This window comes from Cyprinus carpio, chromosome A25 (assembly GCF_018340385.1).
Source record: "Cyprinus carpio isolate SPL01 chromosome A25, ASM1834038v1, whole genome shotgun sequence".
NCBI classification, from domain to species: Eukaryota; Metazoa; Chordata; class Actinopteri; order Cypriniformes; family Cyprinidae; genus Cyprinus; species Cyprinus carpio.
In genome coordinates this window covers 12196859-12213556 of record NC_056596.1, presented here as the reverse complement: position 1 = coordinate 12213556, position 16698 = coordinate 12196859, and the positions used below count along the sequence as shown (strand labels likewise).

The 16698-nt window shown below is 39.5% G+C and overlaps 1 protein-coding gene across 1 annotated transcript; it reads right to left on the bottom strand.

Moving 5' to 3' along the window:
• Positions 1-1441: 1441 nt before the first annotated feature.
• On the bottom strand, positions 1442-16524 carry LOC109051006 (F-box and leucine-rich protein 22-like). The gene is made up of 2 exons (XM_019068534.2): positions 12840-16524; positions 1442-5228 (listed from the first exon to the last, which is right to left on the bottom strand). Exons 1-2 carry the CDS (start codon positions 13619-13621, stop codon positions 4880-4882), a joined length of 1131 nt encoding a protein of 376 aa, XP_018924079.2. The 5' UTR covers positions 13622-16524; the 3' UTR covers positions 1442-4879.
• Between the last annotated feature and the right edge of the window lie 174 nt (positions 16525-16698).

The following is a 16698-nucleotide window of genomic DNA, read 5'->3' as shown; positions in this document are numbered from 1 at the left end:
GCATTCTGCTGGTCAGTGCAGCTAAATTGCATGACTATCTTGAAACCGATGCAAAATGTGTTTGGGAAATTTTTCACCCTCAAGTGAAATTCCCACATGCCTCGATTCCTATTTAAATGACTCTATTTGAACACAAAAATTTGGCTAATATGGGTAAATGTGGCTGCAGCATAACACAGTTGAAGCACAGTGTTAAAAAAATGAATAAAATAAAGTAGGAAATATATATTATATATATTAAGTACAATATGACCTTTTTTAATGAAGTTATATATATATATATATATATATATATATAATATATATTATATATATATATATATAATATATATATATATAGATATATAATATATATATATATAAGTACAATATGACCTTTTTTTAATGAAGTTCCTTTAGGCACATCAGCTCAAAACACATTTTACATTTTATGAGTAATAAAAGACCTGCAAAAATCCCAGGAAATACGCATTGCAGGACATGAGAGATGCCGTAGGAATGACTACGGATGTGTGCTGGGGTCTAAAAGAGAAGCCAGCACACCAGCAAACATTCCTGGATGACATAAATCAACTCCCCCTCCCCTTCTTTTCCGCTCAGCCTGTGAATTTCACTACAACGTGACTTCCCTCCCACAGTTTTTACGAAACAGCTCGTGGCCTGAGCTGCCTTTGCATTCCTCCACCCAGAGGGAGAGAAAGAGAAGGAGAAAGAGACTCTATGTTGCTCATGTATGTGCAGATCTTATGTCACAACTTGCTCATGTGCTTCAGTCTAACCGGTGAAAATACTCAATATAGTTTATTACCTTTTGCAGTTTGTTTTATAGCTTTCCTCATAACCGTTGGTTTATATGAGGACTAGCACGTGAGGCCATGCATATGTACAACATGTGATGTTCTCCCAGCAATGAGGAGAGGTGTGCCATGGGCTTAAACACAAACATACTTTACAGGACCAGAACTTGAGAAAACGGAAGTCACCCAAGACTTTGCATATATGCACCAATGCCACTGTTTGCAGCAACCAGTCTTGCTGGTTTCCTGTCAAATGCATATGTTTCTGGCTTACATATACACAGCTGTTGGTCAAGAACTGACACGTGGAGACACAAGTTGATGCAGGCTAATAATTCATTTCTATAAGCAGCCTGGAGGAAACTGGCTCTTATATGTTTAAGCATCTGGCCCGACCTCATAATCCCACATGAATGACTGCACCTGGCAAAAATTGCTTTGATGCATTTTAAGCAATTTGCTTTGAAGTTTGTCTAAATTGCTGTAAGGCATTGAAGTTCTTGATCTGAGAACAAATTCTGGTCTGGACTTTTTTTATTTGATGATGGGCGGGGGGTCAATTCTTCAGCAACTTAAAAGTAACTTTTACAATGTATTTGTTCATAATTGGACAAAGAAGCAAGAGAAAGTCCCACATACTGCTGTATCTTGCAAATATTTATTGAGCGTTTCTTAAGCATTTGACAATGAGGTGATGATGTACAATATTGAGATGACCCTCTTATGAATGCATGACAAAATCTGGAATTAAATGATTTTAATTAATAGCTCAATACCTTCCTTTCTCTAACGACCTTCTTACGAATGCCTTATAAAGGTTGCAAAAGAAAGAAATGTATTGAGACAATGTTAAGGTCTTTTGAACTTTGTCACACATTTTTAAACTCATTAAAAACAGCAAATTCTTGAGAAATAAATTTTGTTTTTTTTTTTGACCTTGTAAACTTTGTCAAGCATTTGTAACAAAGTTGTATGAGACAGCAACATATTGTGATGGCAATGTTTCGGTCTTACACACTTTATTGGGCATTTGTTAGAAGGTCGTAAAAAAGGCAATGTTTAAAGGCAGCAATGTTACAAACTTACGAACTTCAGGCATCTGTTAAAAAGGTCATAAAAGATGGCAACTTATTGAGACATCAGTCTTTTGGCTTTGTGAAATTTCTCAGACATTTCATAGAAGGTCGTAAAAGGAGGCAATACAAATACAGCATTGTTAAAAACTCGTGGACTTCATGTATTTGTTAAACGACGGCGATGTATTAAAATGTCAAGATTTTTGCCTCAACAGCTTCATCAGGCATTCATACAAAGGGTTTAAGACGCAGCCTTTCAGTACTGAGAAAGCAAGATTTTGGTATTTTTAACTCCATCAGGCATTTGAACAGTAAAAATGGTGTAAGAGACAGCAATGTATTGAGACAGCAACTTTCAGACTCACAACCTTCGTCAGGGATTCTCAAGATTGTCGCAAAAGACAGCAACATATTGAGACAGCTACATTTTGAAGGTCTTTAGACCTTGACCTTGTTGTCTGAGTAAAATAATGAATATTTTGCAATATCTAGCAACTTTTTTACTGCCATTACTAACTTACCTGCCTACAACATTTTAAGGTGGGTGAGGGGTGTTTATTGTGTTTGATTGTATTCTATCAAAACAATATTATCTTTTTAAACTATGTTGAACTAAATGTGCAGCATGCTTTATGCCCTCCTCATAGTAGACTACACAGATCCAGTTTATAATTGTAACCAGTGTAGCTTCAGGCTGATCAGATACATTACAGGCCCACTGCTGTCTACAGCCAATCAACACTAACCTTACTGTTGCCCCAGGGTGTTAACTAGTTCTCTGTTTGAGAAAATACAAGGTCTAAACTCTGGCATTAGTAACGTGAAAACTTTTTTTCTTTGAAAAGCTACTACAGTTTCTTGGCTCCATTGGCTAATTGCTTACACGTTGCACATAAATAGTGTCTAATGTTTTCTGCCTTTCTAAATCTGTTTGCTGGACCCCTGACATTATGAAATACTTGGGAAATGTTAACCAGATTACATAACCACTTGGAGTGGATTGACATCCGCAACAAAGAAATGAGTGGCAAAACATGATCAGCATGCTGTGATTGCCTAAATCTGCTCTGCTCATTTGACCTCGCGAAGTCTTACGAAATGTCACGGCCAGTACCATTTCATGATTTCACAGGGCCGGGACGAAAGTTTTATGGGTGGACCATGAGTCACATGCCCTCCTTGTTGTCCTGGTCATGGGAATTTTTATAAAGTATTGATCAGACAGACGTTATCTCACTGTCTTCATTTCAAGTACACAATAACAGACTTTTTTTTTACAACGATTAGATATTACATAATTAAAGGCATTACTTGAGTTTTTTCTTCTTCAGACATTTACTTACGTAACTTGAAAAGTACAAAACCTTGAACAAAAGAAAGAGAGCGAGAGTTGGAAAGAGATACAGATAACAGGAATGAGAGGGAAAGAAAAAAATGATCCTATTATTATTTCACCCTCCAGCCTTCAATCCATCATGGGGAACATCCTGTGGAGAACGCTGGCTTTAAAACAAGGGACTTTCTGTTAAGACTCATTACAAATTATTTTATTTTTCTAAATTTATCTCCAATAATATTATGGACTATTTAGGGACAGAATGTGCGATTGTTCTTCATACAGCCTTGATGATGCCCTGGGGGTTTGAGGAAACTGTACTTGTGTGTTTGACTGGATTACTTGAAAAAGGTCAAACAGGCATAGAATAAATTCTCTGACTCCAAGAGGCAAGAATATCTATTTTCACTGCAATTACGATGCAAAATAGCATGGTCACATGGACAACACAGACACTGGCAAAACTACTTCTACAGCTCTTACATAATATGTTTCTAATCACAACGCTGGAAGATGTCCAACATGGCCTCAAATAACTCTTTGCAGGTTTTAGGTCATAACTCTCCGTTAAGACAAGATAGCCACAGCTCATTCTTGCATCCTCTAAAAAGAAAATCATATATTAGCTTTTTAATTTATATCCAAACCTCTGCACAAATTCTGCAAATAATGTTATAAAACAGATAAAACTAACTATACTACAGTATTCACTTTATTAAGCAAATTCATTAAGTTACATCATTGTGCTAAAAAAAATCCTTGATATAACTGTTTAATATTACGTCTCTATGGGTAGCTAGGATTTCTTTCACTGTGTGTTTTAGTATGGCTGCAGTGCTGTTTTGACCAATCAGAAACCAACTGTTCTTTAATAATGAAAGATGAATTAATAAATTTGCTTAATGAAATCATCTTTTGGATAAAATCATCCTCTAAATGCATAAATGTTAATGCAATAAGGTACTTGATGCCATTGTGTATTGTGAATATTGTACCTCTGGTGTGTTGTCCCTATATATATTGTATAATTCACAATATAGTACAGTCTCTCACATGTTATTGCTTAATAAATGTCATGCAGCAAGGCTGTAAACCTGTGCTCTGTCAAATATTGCTCTTGCATAACTAGGAGGAAGTCCAAAACCCGCGATGAGGATAACCAGCTATGAGTTGTTCCAGAACTAACCTAGATTATACAACCAAAACATGCTGTGCTTTTAATAAATACTGCCCTTCAGAGAGTTTGCAAATGTTTTATTATTAAAACTTAAGATTTGGTTGAAATTTGTGGACTGGCCTGCCCTGCATACTGAATACATTGTCTTTGTACTGTGTACTTGACCAAAGAGTCATTTCATGGAGACAAATGGACAAACAAACAGATGGAAAAACAACCCAGTGAAAAAACAAAAAAATGAGTTTGCAAAGGAGAATAAATTTGCTGGTAAAATAAAATAGTAGAAAGGTTGGAGGACTGAATGTAAACAAGGAAAATTAAATCAAATGATATTGGAATGAAAACTTAGGAGATAAAGTCTGTCTATCATGGAAACTTCTGAAATGACAAAATAAGGAATTCTAAAAGAAATAGTGAATAAAAAACGTATAATAGGACTGGACAGTGTTATAATCCTCAATTTAACCTGAAGTCTCTAGGTAGCCTCTAGCTGTCAGGAGAAGATCAAGAACTTCTGCAGAGCTCTCCTGGTCTGTATTTTCTCCTCAGGCTTGCTGTCTGGAATCATATCCGCACTGTGCAATGCGCTCAGGTGCACTTTTGGTCTCTTGTCCCTGACCTCCTGCAGCCCTGCCTGGGTCACGTTGCGACAAAAGTCCACTCTCACATCTGTGAGACTGTGGCCGTGGTTCACCACAGCCTGGAGGACAGAGTCAGTCATCCGAGCGCAGTTTTCTAGACTAAGGCTACGTAGCCTCATGCAGCTTTGTAGCACGTTAATAACATTGCCGTCCGTGATGTGCCCACATCCAGAAAGAGTCAGCGAGAGTAGATTCGGACACCTAAAGAAACAAGAAGCAGAATTTTGTCATGATAATAGACAGGAATAATAACTGAAAAGTTTAATATGCAGTGCATAGATGGTTGTTTGCTATTTGTGTAGACTGGACAGGTAAATAAAAAGGTTAAATCTGACGTGTGTAATTTCTGTGCTGTTTGTTTTCAAACAGGTTTCCCAGAACCTGCCCCCTGAATGTCACTGGTCGATTATACTGATAGCCCCACCACCAAACTCATGCCATTGGTTGAGTCAGTGTTGCTACGCAGTCTGGTCAGGATTTTCAAAAAAAAAAAAAGAGCATTGTTTTGAAAGACAGTGTTTACATGTTGTGGGATTCATATACAAGTGACTAACTTACGGATGTCTTTGGATTTTAGACTTAAAACAATCCACATGTACAAAACTGTCATGTTTGGAGGTAAGGATGAGGTGATGACTCAAATGCAGAATGCAGAGGTTTTATTAAATAATAAATGACAACAAAAACAAACAAAACAACATCATGGGGGAAAACATAACTGCAAGGCAAACACAAGGGAACATATGATGACGAACTAGAACAGGACAGAAAACACTGGGAGAATAAATAGGGAAGCAAACATGGAGGGAAAAGAGGGATGACAGGTGGAGCAACTAAAGCAATAATCAGGTAACAAGATGGGTGGGGTTACACAATAGACATGAGAGCACATGGCACACAGAAAAAAACCAAAGCCATGTGCTCAAACAAAACATAACATTAACACGCAGCCAATGAGAACTCATGAGCCACATGCTAAACCAGTCACACCAACACAACAACCAATGAAGACACAAGAGCTTACAGTGAGGAAATGAACACTCAACATGTGCGTTCACAACAAAGACAACACATAGATGAGAGAGCGCACAACCTGAGCAGACTCAAACCGTATGCTTACACAAAGACAAAAAGATACACAAGTGTCAGGGCTCTGTCACAAAACTAAGAATAAACCAGACCAAAGGAGCCAGAGAGACAGAACAGGATGGCCATGGTGTGTCTGGAGTCCTGGCTGAAGGTCAGAGCGGAGCAGGAGGGATTGAACAGGCAGGCCCTGGTGGAGCAGGAATGGAATGCCAGGGAAGAACTGGAGACTCTAGGGCAGACTCTAAAGCAGCCTTCTGGGCCAGAGCGCACTCTGGAGCAGTCTGAAGCAGGCTCCTGGACTGGAGTAAGATCTAGAGTGAACTCTGAGGGCTCCCAGACTGGAGCAGACTCTGAAGTGAACTCTGAAGTAGACTCTGAGAACTCCTGGACTGGACCAGGCTCTGGAGTGGACTCTGAGGCAGGCTCCTGGGAAGCTGGAGAGGACTTTGAAGTGGCCCATGCACGCAGAACAGCCATGAGGTGAAAGGTGAAGACGGCCTTCTTGACTATGGCAGCAACAGAGATCAGGTGCCTCTGTACCAGCCTCTATGGCCATGACAAGGTAATCAGGTTACTCAGTGACAGACTCTGTGGCAACATCAGTGTGAGCAGTCGGATCTGTGAAGGCCTCCGTGGAAGCAGCAGTAAGAGTGGACTGTTCTATGGCAGGCTTTTCTGGAGCGGCTTGCTTAGGGACCTCTGAGACCATCAAACTTGGGATCACTGGAGTCAAGTCCTCCAGGACCACCAGAATTGGGACCACCGAAGTCAGGTCCTCCAGGACCACCAGACTTGAGACCATCAGAGTTGGAACCTCCAGGACCACCAGACTTGGGACCACCAGAGTCAGGCCTTCCTGGACCATTGGACTTGGGACCATTGGAGTTGGCTGCTCCAGGACCATCGGACTTGGGACCACTGGAGTCGGCTCCTTCAGGAACATCGAACACCCCATTAGTTAAGCCCATGTTGCCATGTCAGGCTGGTCGGAATTCTCAAACAACAGATAAATGTTTTGAAAATGCCATCGAAATAGCCTTTAGCCTTTTTTATTTTATTTATTTTTTGGAAAATCAGTCAACAAACAGCTTAGCTATAGTTGTCCCAACATATTAATCTGGTATCAAAGAAAGTATTTTCATCAAGAAAGACACCTAGGCTAGTCTCAGCCTCAGACGTCACGCCCACGGACCGTTGGCTAAACGTCTGATGCATATGGCACACAAAAGTGGAAACACTTCAGGAGTTTCGAAGTCATCATTGGATTTGGTTGAATTATACAGGATTTCCAGGAGATGTGCGTGTCGCGTTCTTTAACGTTCCATCTGGAAAAAAGATGCCATGACGCCAAACCCCCTCACGAAAGAAGAAAGCCATCATGTTTACAACTGTGACAATGAGCGCTTATCAGGATTAACTAAATGCTGGATTTTCAAAAGTATGTGAGATATTTTAAGTTTGCGACATAGAATCTTTAAAATACGTCCAAGAGTTTTACACACCAGTCTGTTATTGTGGCGACATTTCCACGACCCAAAAGGTGACGATGTGTCGGTCAAACTGCCTCATGGGCGGGCCTTGGTCAATGAAAGCTGCCATGAATTCCAGACCTTCAATCATCATATATGGTATCAAAGAAAGTATTATAGTAAGATATGAATTGCACATATGTAATGATTGCTTGTAAGAAAAACTCCCACCAGTAATTAACTGGTTAGAAAACACGCTAGTTTACTGCATTACAAATGCTTTTTATTCCTCGGGGGATGCATCAAGTGGATGACTGTATCATAAACATGCTGTAAATAGACAGTAATTGACACATATTGCAACATAATAACTGTAACCCAAGACAGTTTAGGCAGAAATTTATGTGGCCCCATCAGGCATTTGCATGGTATTATACTAAGCATAGCATAACAAAAACCATTCCCTAAGTCAGTGTTTGCTGTATCAGCTGTTTTTGCCACATAAACACAGCTGGTGCTCTTGCAAAATAGCACCAGCTGAAAGCCGAACTGTTTCTCATGCCCGCACCAGTGAGCTCGGGCAGCAGGAACCTTCCGTACCGGCTACTGGTGAGTCGCCCTTCTGTGTGTCTCCTCTGCCGCAGCCTGCTGGTAGACTCACACAGGGTCAGCACTCACGCACACGCTCACACGGCGCGAGCTAATAGCTGTAGCTTTGAGATGTCATTCACGTTTATGATGCAGATTATATAAACTATTATATAATCTTACCACTTAACCACATGTGAGACTGGCACATTCTAGCCGCCTGTAAGTGTTATGAGCACTGTCCCAATAACCCTGGCCATGGGGCAGATCTCAAACTACACGTGCTATTGCTTTTATTATCACAGACAGCCATTGGTGACATAGACGGTCTGATAAAGGGATCAGCAGGAGAGGAAGGATGAGAGAGGCTCACAAGAATTCAAAGCCTCAGGGATCGGTTGGTTAGATAGTTTCTACTGGAGCAGCTTTCAGGCATTGTGTTTGAGCGGGAGGAGCTTTCAGAGCTGGCCAGATGAAGTAAACACGGCAAATATATGTGTCGCATCTTCTCTGGTTACATAAGCATGCCTTCCTCTGGTAGCTCCGCCCTTCTCTTGTGCAGATGTTTTGTTTGCTTTGCTTGCAAACAGGCTTAATGAAAAACTATTTAAAAATATACAATTTTATTTTGCCTCTGAGAATGAGGCTGGGTGTGGGGGGCCAAAACCCTACTAATTTTTTCCATAACACAAACCGTGAAGGTTTCCCCATGTGGCTATGGCCACTGTAGACATCCCACACGTGGCATGACGATCATTTACCAGGAATTCAATTCAGCGCTTTTTCTTTGAACTCAGAGAGTGATCACAGTGATGGTAGTCTTTCAAGAGACTAATATCACTCTCGGGACGCTGTAAAGGGTGTGTCCAGGGCCATAGGAATGAGTCTAGAGACTTCTTTTCCCTGAAGCGGCACTAATGACCAGTCTACGCCAAGAATGTCAACAGAAAAAGTTCCACACAGCAAATGGATGTGCTCAAATGTAGTTGCGTTCTTTATTTTCTTAATTTTTTTGGTTTCTAATAGCCTGTATTGAGAAATGGCATTATTCATAATGCGCAGTATCCATAACATATTCATTCAGTTGCTTGTTTTGGAGCCAAAGGTCTACAGGAGATTAAAGCAGTCAGATTATTGTGTCTTTTTGAGAGTTACAAGCCATTTAAACTGATGCTATGTTTTGATCATCAGCATTTTTAATAATTCAAGAGAGGTTATCAAAATATTAATTGTAGGAAAGTAGATTATAATGCAGATATGTTAAATTGGTTAAGACATATTACAGTTTAAGCATCAACATTAGTCCAGTAAAAAATGAACAAACAAAAAAAACTTAAATATCTTTAAAACATCCGTTAACCTTTTAGATAAATATGTATAGAGAAAGATCTATCTATCTATATATCTATATATACTCTCACTAACTAATAATTCTTTGGTAAATTTATAATTTTAAGGATTTTTAGATAGATTTTAATTAGAAAATAAACAATTATTTTTGTGTGCATTCATTTTTGGCCATCAAAATTTCAGTTGAATTCGTTTCTGAATTTTAATAGATGCCAAGAATAACTTGGCAAAAGGTGTTCAAGAAAGAGAAAGAAAATAAAAGTTTTATTTGAAGAATAAAACTAGATCCCTACTTGAACTTAATGACACCATCTGAGACTGTCTCTTTCCCAGGTGCTTAGTGTTTTATACATTTTCCTGCAGCTGAAATGTATTGCCACAATGGCGTCAGTAAGTGTGTGTGTGTGTGTGTGTGTGTCTGTCTTTGTAGGAAAGTGAGTGAGACACACACACGTGCACACACCACGCACATGTGCGTTCCACCCTCATCAACAAAGAACTGATTGTAGGCTCCACCTGCCAATGCAAATCACAAGAGGAGAGCTCACAAGGGAGGGACTTCACTCAGAGGAACTCATTTTTGCTTCTCTCTAATTTCATCATGTGTTGCTCCAATTTACTCTGGTCAAAGAACAACTGCCACTATGCTGATGAACCCATAATGTAACATCAAAAACTTCTTAGCCTCCAAAGAATCCTTCGCTCTAGGTCCTACTGATTCTTTAGACAGATCAGAAACTGACATATAATGAACAAAAAGAATTTGGTTATTCTTCAAAAACAAACAAAAATACTCTTAAAAATAGATGTTCGATGATCTTGATTCCATGAAGAACCTTTAACATCCATGGAACGTTTCCATTTCACAAAAGGTTCTTTATGGTGGAAAAAAGGTTCTTCAGATTATTAAAATGTTCTTCACACTAAGAAAAAATGGTTCTTTTAAGAACTTGTTCATTGAGAGGCAAAATGGTTCTTATATGGCATTGCTGTGAAAACTATTTTTTGGAACAATTATTTTTTATTTGCCATATAACAACCTCAAGAACCCTACTGATTTCCTCATGAGATTTTCAAATTCAACCTTCACACTTAAAATTAAATCTTAAAATTAAAACCAAAAATTTTTACCAAACAAAAAACAATTATCAAAAAACAATTAACAAAAAACTCTCCATAAAAACTTTCCTTAAAGAACCAACCAGTACCCTGACCCGAGGAACCCGTAATATAGCATCAAAAAACTCCAAAACCTTCAACCACCAATTTGAGTTGCCTAAAAAAGTTTCATAATATATTCAGTAGATGTATGGTTTGGCTCTTAACTGAGGGTGATGCAAAGAACCACTGAAAAAAAAAAACTTTTTTATTAGTTTAAGAGTGTTTTGCCAAATTACATAGTTTCTTTTTTCCTCATAAGTGAGTTTACAGTGCAAAACAGCAGCGGGAGAAACCGCAGAGCTCCATCATGTCTCCCGTTATTATTGGCTGCTTGGAAGAGGCTGTACAGATCTGCCCTTAAAACTCCAGAGGGTAACTCAGCTGTGCTCTGCGTGCTACTCCACAGACCTCGTGTCACTCAAAACTTGATGCAAACTGCATTCCCAGCTTTAGCACGCTTCGAACACAAGCCGCATCTATCGGTGGAAGACTGTGATGACGTGCTTGCTTGAAGCTTAAATGTGTTTCGGATGAACTTTTAAAGAACGAAGGTTTGAGCAGATCCCCATTCGTCAGACACTGGTGGAGTTAAACGGCTATGTGAGGAACGCTCATGCTGAAGCACTTTTAAGCTTCCCACCACTGACGTCTGCTCCTTAAAAAATATCACGCTACGTACTAAATGTATCCGCGTTTCTCAAAAACAGACGTTTCTAATTCCTGAATGTTCTGTACTCATGTAAATCTTCTTAACTCGTAACAGAACCTGGTAAAAGTAATGCTGCAACAATGAATGTGGTAAAACATATGGGTGATAGTCCCACAGATTCTTGTTGACTGAGGGGTCTGCGGTGAGCCTGTAGCTGTGGTGTAATGGGCCAGTTGTTGCAGGCAATGTTCAAAATTGCAATGTAGTGTCTTTGATTCAATTTACAGTCTTTCATATAGGGATTTTTAATGAATTTATTTCATAGCCAAAGGCATATTTGCTCCTTCCTAAACCAGACAGAGTTCATAAACATTGAATTGTGACTTGTTTTCCCTTGAGTTTAAAATAGTTTGTTGATTTTGTGACTTGAAGAGTTCTTACAAAAATGTCATTATTTTCTCACCCTAACATTGTTCCCAACCCGTTTGACTTATTTCATTTGGGGAACACAAAAGTTGATATTTTGAAGAACGTTTGTGCTGCTCTTTTCCATACAACAAAAGCAGTTATCAGAGGTTGTCAAGTAGTTAAGAAAACACACACAAAAAAAAGCATCATAGAAATAGTATGAGGTCTGTGGGAACAGGACAAAAAAATAAGTCTTTTCTTCTCACTTGTGAATTATATCTGAGCAAACGGCTTCTCGAATGAGGAAAAAAGTAAGACTTGATTGTGTCTATTGGGAATTTATTTGATATTTTTCATTTGCTAATCGCTGCGATCTCATGTGAGTAACTGGAGTAAGTTGCTGGAGGGGATGGATTGGAACACGTCAGGCTGTCAGACAAACATGCCAGTTTACAAGTCATCAGAGAAGAGACTTTGTTGCAGAGGGGAAAGTATGTGCATGTTTTTGATTAAAGATATAAAAAAATTATGACATGCACATTAATGATAAACAAATCACACAGCATTACCTGAAATATAAGCATATGTCCATTTTGATTTCACGGTGACTTCAACTTGTTGTTTACTGACAATCATTCCCTCCACCATAGCTTTCAAAACTCATTTGCTCTTGTGCATATCAAACTTGACAGGTTGTGATCAGTTATGAAACAAAAATCGAATGACCTAGAGTCAACACATCTTTATTCACTAAGTTCGAAAATATGTAAGGGCAAATGAGATTTAAGCACTATGGCATAAACGACTTCAGTTTTCAGTTTCTCACACAAATTTGTCATATTGCTTTTGGACAACATTTATGTTAATTGCTTACAATGGGACAGATCTGTGTAAACATTCTTCTTTCAAGCTTTGGCAGAACACAATGGTCCGTTAACGATGACAGAAAAATAATATTGGAGTCATTACTTTTCTTCTAAAAAATAAAAGTGGAGGTGGGATTCATTAAGGTTGCTTCATCTGTCTAAATATCTACCTGTCCAAGACCAAACCAATGACAAAATGAATGTTGATGCCAAGACAAACAGAAACACTCACATGTGGCAAACACGCTCCAGGAAGTCACTGACGAGGCTTTCGTGCTTCCTGCAGAGGTCCTTCTGGAATGTGGTCTTCATCCAGTCCTCAATGTTGCACACTTTGACCCTGCTCGAGTGCCAGGATACAGCCAGGTACCTTAGCGAAGAGCCCAGAACATAGTTGTCCCTCCTCAGCTCGCATGGAGACCTGAAGTGAAGTAGCGTCCACAGCTGTGGGTCCAGAAAGACCTGTCTTAGTCGTACGCAGGTCAGGGACAGGCTATAGCGACTGTCCTTGTCAAGGTACGAAAAAAGGTGTAGCAAACACTCCTGATCTAGTTCTACGAGATACATAGCAAGACACAGGCCTGCTAACAACCACAAAGCAATAATGGGACAACGGCGTGTCTCGTGTGACCTGGATTTGTGATTCTCCACCAGACTGTAGCCTCGCTGAGGCCTTGCACATATAAGGTCGTGAGGAATGGGGGTTATTTTTGGAGGACTGCTGCAGGCACGGTCAAAAATGGAAATGTGTGAGGCACATGGACTCTCCCGGTCCATCTGTCTCAGACGCCTGGACAGAAGGCAGTGTGAGGGATGTTTAGAGTGTGACAGTTTCAGTTTATCACTTGCAAGAGGCTTCACTCGGCACCCTGCATCTTGGGGGATGGGGAATGGCGAGACACTCTTCCACAGTGAGGCCTGTTTACACCTGGTTTTGCTTGCGTTTTGGTTGATCCGATCACAAGTGCTCAAATGCATCTCTTCTGACAACTTGTGATTGGATGTCAAGGGCATGGTTTCATGACTGCAACACTGCAGACTATCTCACTGGGTTACTGTGTGTTGATAAAGCACACAAGTAAACAAAAATCCAGTTCTTTTAATTGGACACTTATTTAAGCTGCACATAGTGGGCAAAATGTTTTAGCGAAGAGGTTGATCACAGTTCGGATGCATTCAGCGACATGAGTTTTTGTGCTATAAATGCAATGTGGTCACTTGAATTGTCAACCACCTTCAAATACAGTTAAAAGTGGACAAGCCCAAATCATTTTTTTCTGCGAAATAGTTGGATTTTGCTCATTCAGATTGCCAGAGCTTTGCTGGATTCACTGACACACATTTGATGGAGATTTACATAAAGCTGTCTAGCAAAGAAGAACATTTGTATATAGACAAAAATGCAAATAAGAAGATGGCCTTTAACTGGAATGATATTACGACCAAGGAGCTACTCACCATCTATACAAAGTGCTAAATTTATTCATCAGCAAATGCAAATGTTTAGAAAAAGATACCACAATAAATGAAAGAGGAACTTATTTTGCTACAACACACCTTTCACAGCATCAGATCTTCTAGGGTATGATGCTAGGAATTCTTTTTGCATATTTTTTTGCGGAAGTTTTTGGCTTAGTTATGTAGAGACAGGAAGTGATACAAGAGAACAGAGGGAATGGGATCATAGGGACTTTAAGTTGCAACTAATGTCGAGTGCAGCCCACAAGACTATGGCTCCAACTGGGATCCAGTTTTCCTGCATTATGTTTCCACCTTCCATTTACACAAAAGGCTCGCTGTCAATTTTAGTCAATATTTTTTCAGAATGAAACCCATTTTAAACGTAAAGGCTGGAATGCACTACACAACAGATTTTTGCCCTGGTTTCAGTCTGGATGAGTCAACGCTATAGTTGTCTAAAGTCATACCCAGTCTGCGGATTTTGGTCAGAGTTTCATGTAAGATGGTGTATTGTATGATGGGTGCAGATTCCAAAGTTTTTGACTTCAGACTATTGCTGTCTCATTTCAAAAACTGTGCCCACCAAAGATTGCAAAATAATTACACCCTTGATGATGTATGCTGCCGACAAATGTGATCTCTGAAGCTGTTTTCAAGCTGTTTTTCTCCATGTGCAGCTTATGATTCCAACCAGTCAGAGGATATCAAATGTGAGTTGATTTTAGAACACCATTATCATTCAGTGACACATCCCCTCATTTGCCATTGGTCAGCCAAACAGATAGCCACACCCCGATCTCACATAATTGGTTGAGCCATCATTGCTGTGTCAGGCATGTCAGGACCCTCAAACAAACAAACCAATGTTTTGGCATTAAAGAGGTCATTCGTTTTTGGCAGCCTGTAAAACTGAACTGAAAGTACAGGCTGAGCTGCAGTTCTGCACGACTTGTGCTCACCGAACAAAGTGTACTTCTAAATTAGCTAGGCTAGCATTCCTGCCTACTTACAGGAATTACTCTAGACCTGACAACACCACCTGATATCATTAGATGACTCACAGCAGACCTGGCCAATCTTTCTTGGCTAAAGTGCAAATGTAGCTTGTACTGTTTGAGTCACTCTCATCGAGTCATAATGTGACGCAATGGATGCAATGACACTTGATAACACAAGCAACGTGATCTGTTTTGGCATCTGTGACCTATCAGGAGAGAGAGAGAGAGAATGAACTTTGTTGTCTTTTCTGAAGTATGACACCTTCAGACAGACACCTGTGTGAGCGAGCCGAGCTGTTCTTCCTGCCTGTCAGGGACAACACCTCTGGCACGTGGCGTATGGGGAGCCTCAGTGTTTACTTTGCCCCTGGGAGCTTGTGCGGGAGTGTGTGTGTGGGTGGCAACGATTGATAGAATGAGCGAGGGGGAGGAAAAGAAAAACTCACAATAGGAACGAAGCACGCCCTTTTACGCTCTTGTTTTGGAGCGGTTTACATCATTAAAAACCATTCAGCATTAATGTCTCACAGTGGGTGACTCTGGAATTAGTCCTTTGGAAAAGATTAGAGAACAAGTGTAGAGAACGCTACTCCACCTGCAGCAATGACATGGGCAGAACAGAGGAAATACATGCAGTTGTGTAAATCATGACACACTCTGACTGAACCCACACCCGTGTTTGAGAACAGTGCGTACAGAAGCATTCAATTCAATGTGAGCACTTCAAATTGAGCAACAGCATGTACTTTTGTATACAAAACACACCCAAGTTAACTTTGAGATCCAAAATCCAAGGTATTGAACTGAACACACCTCTAAGAATTTTGTATACGTACATACAGTACATACATATGTAACAATAAATATAAATATTTATCTTTTAAAAATATCTGTAGTGCTTCATTTTGATTTAGTCTTTCGTAGAATTGATAACACAAAAGGCGTGACACTGGCAATGAAAGACACTGAACTAACACATTTATCGAAGTGTGGTACATTCTTAGTTTTACGTACTTCCTCTAGGACTTTTTTTTTTTGGCTAAACAGAGATAATTATTCGTTTTTACCCTATTTGCAATGTCTGATACAGAAGTGGGGCACAGCTAGTCTCAGTGCTGGTGCTCAGACGGCACACCCACGGACCATCTGATGCATATTTGCACGCACACAACCACACACACACAAATGACATGCACTTCCTCTATTTGGCAAGCTATAATCTGATTGGCTCATTTTGCACAACTTTTGGAAACAAAATCAAGTTTACAAGGTTGCAAGAATGAACAATTGTGAGGAAGAACAAATCACTGGGTTTCAGCTTTACCTGGTCCTAAACAAACCATGGCTGGTCCTCTGATATCTCAGTCAGAGCCAGAGTTATTATTAACTAAAACTAAAACCATGGAGAAAAAAAAAAAAACTTTTGTTCATAAAATTGAACTGACATAAAATCTTTCAACTTTTTTTAATTCAGCTATTTGCCCAGGGAACATTTCTCATTTTAATTTGATGTAAATGAATAAAAAATCATAAAATAAACTATATAGACATTAAAAATAAAAACTAATAACAATGACAAACAACAAAATATTCATAAATACTATATAAGCTCCTGCAAAATGGACCAGTAAA

What these genes read in the sequence shown, in the direction of transcription:
- LOC109051006 (XM_019068534.2), bottom strand. Translation starts at nt 13,621, where the DNA reads ATGCCCTTGACATCCAATCACAAGTTGTCAGAAGAGATGCATTTGAGC. An exon ending in CTGGAGCGTGTTTGCCACAT is followed by an intron (nt 5,229 to 12,839) that starts GTGAGTGTTTCT and finishes TTGTTTCTTTAG; the next exon opens with GTGTCCGAATCTACTCTCGC.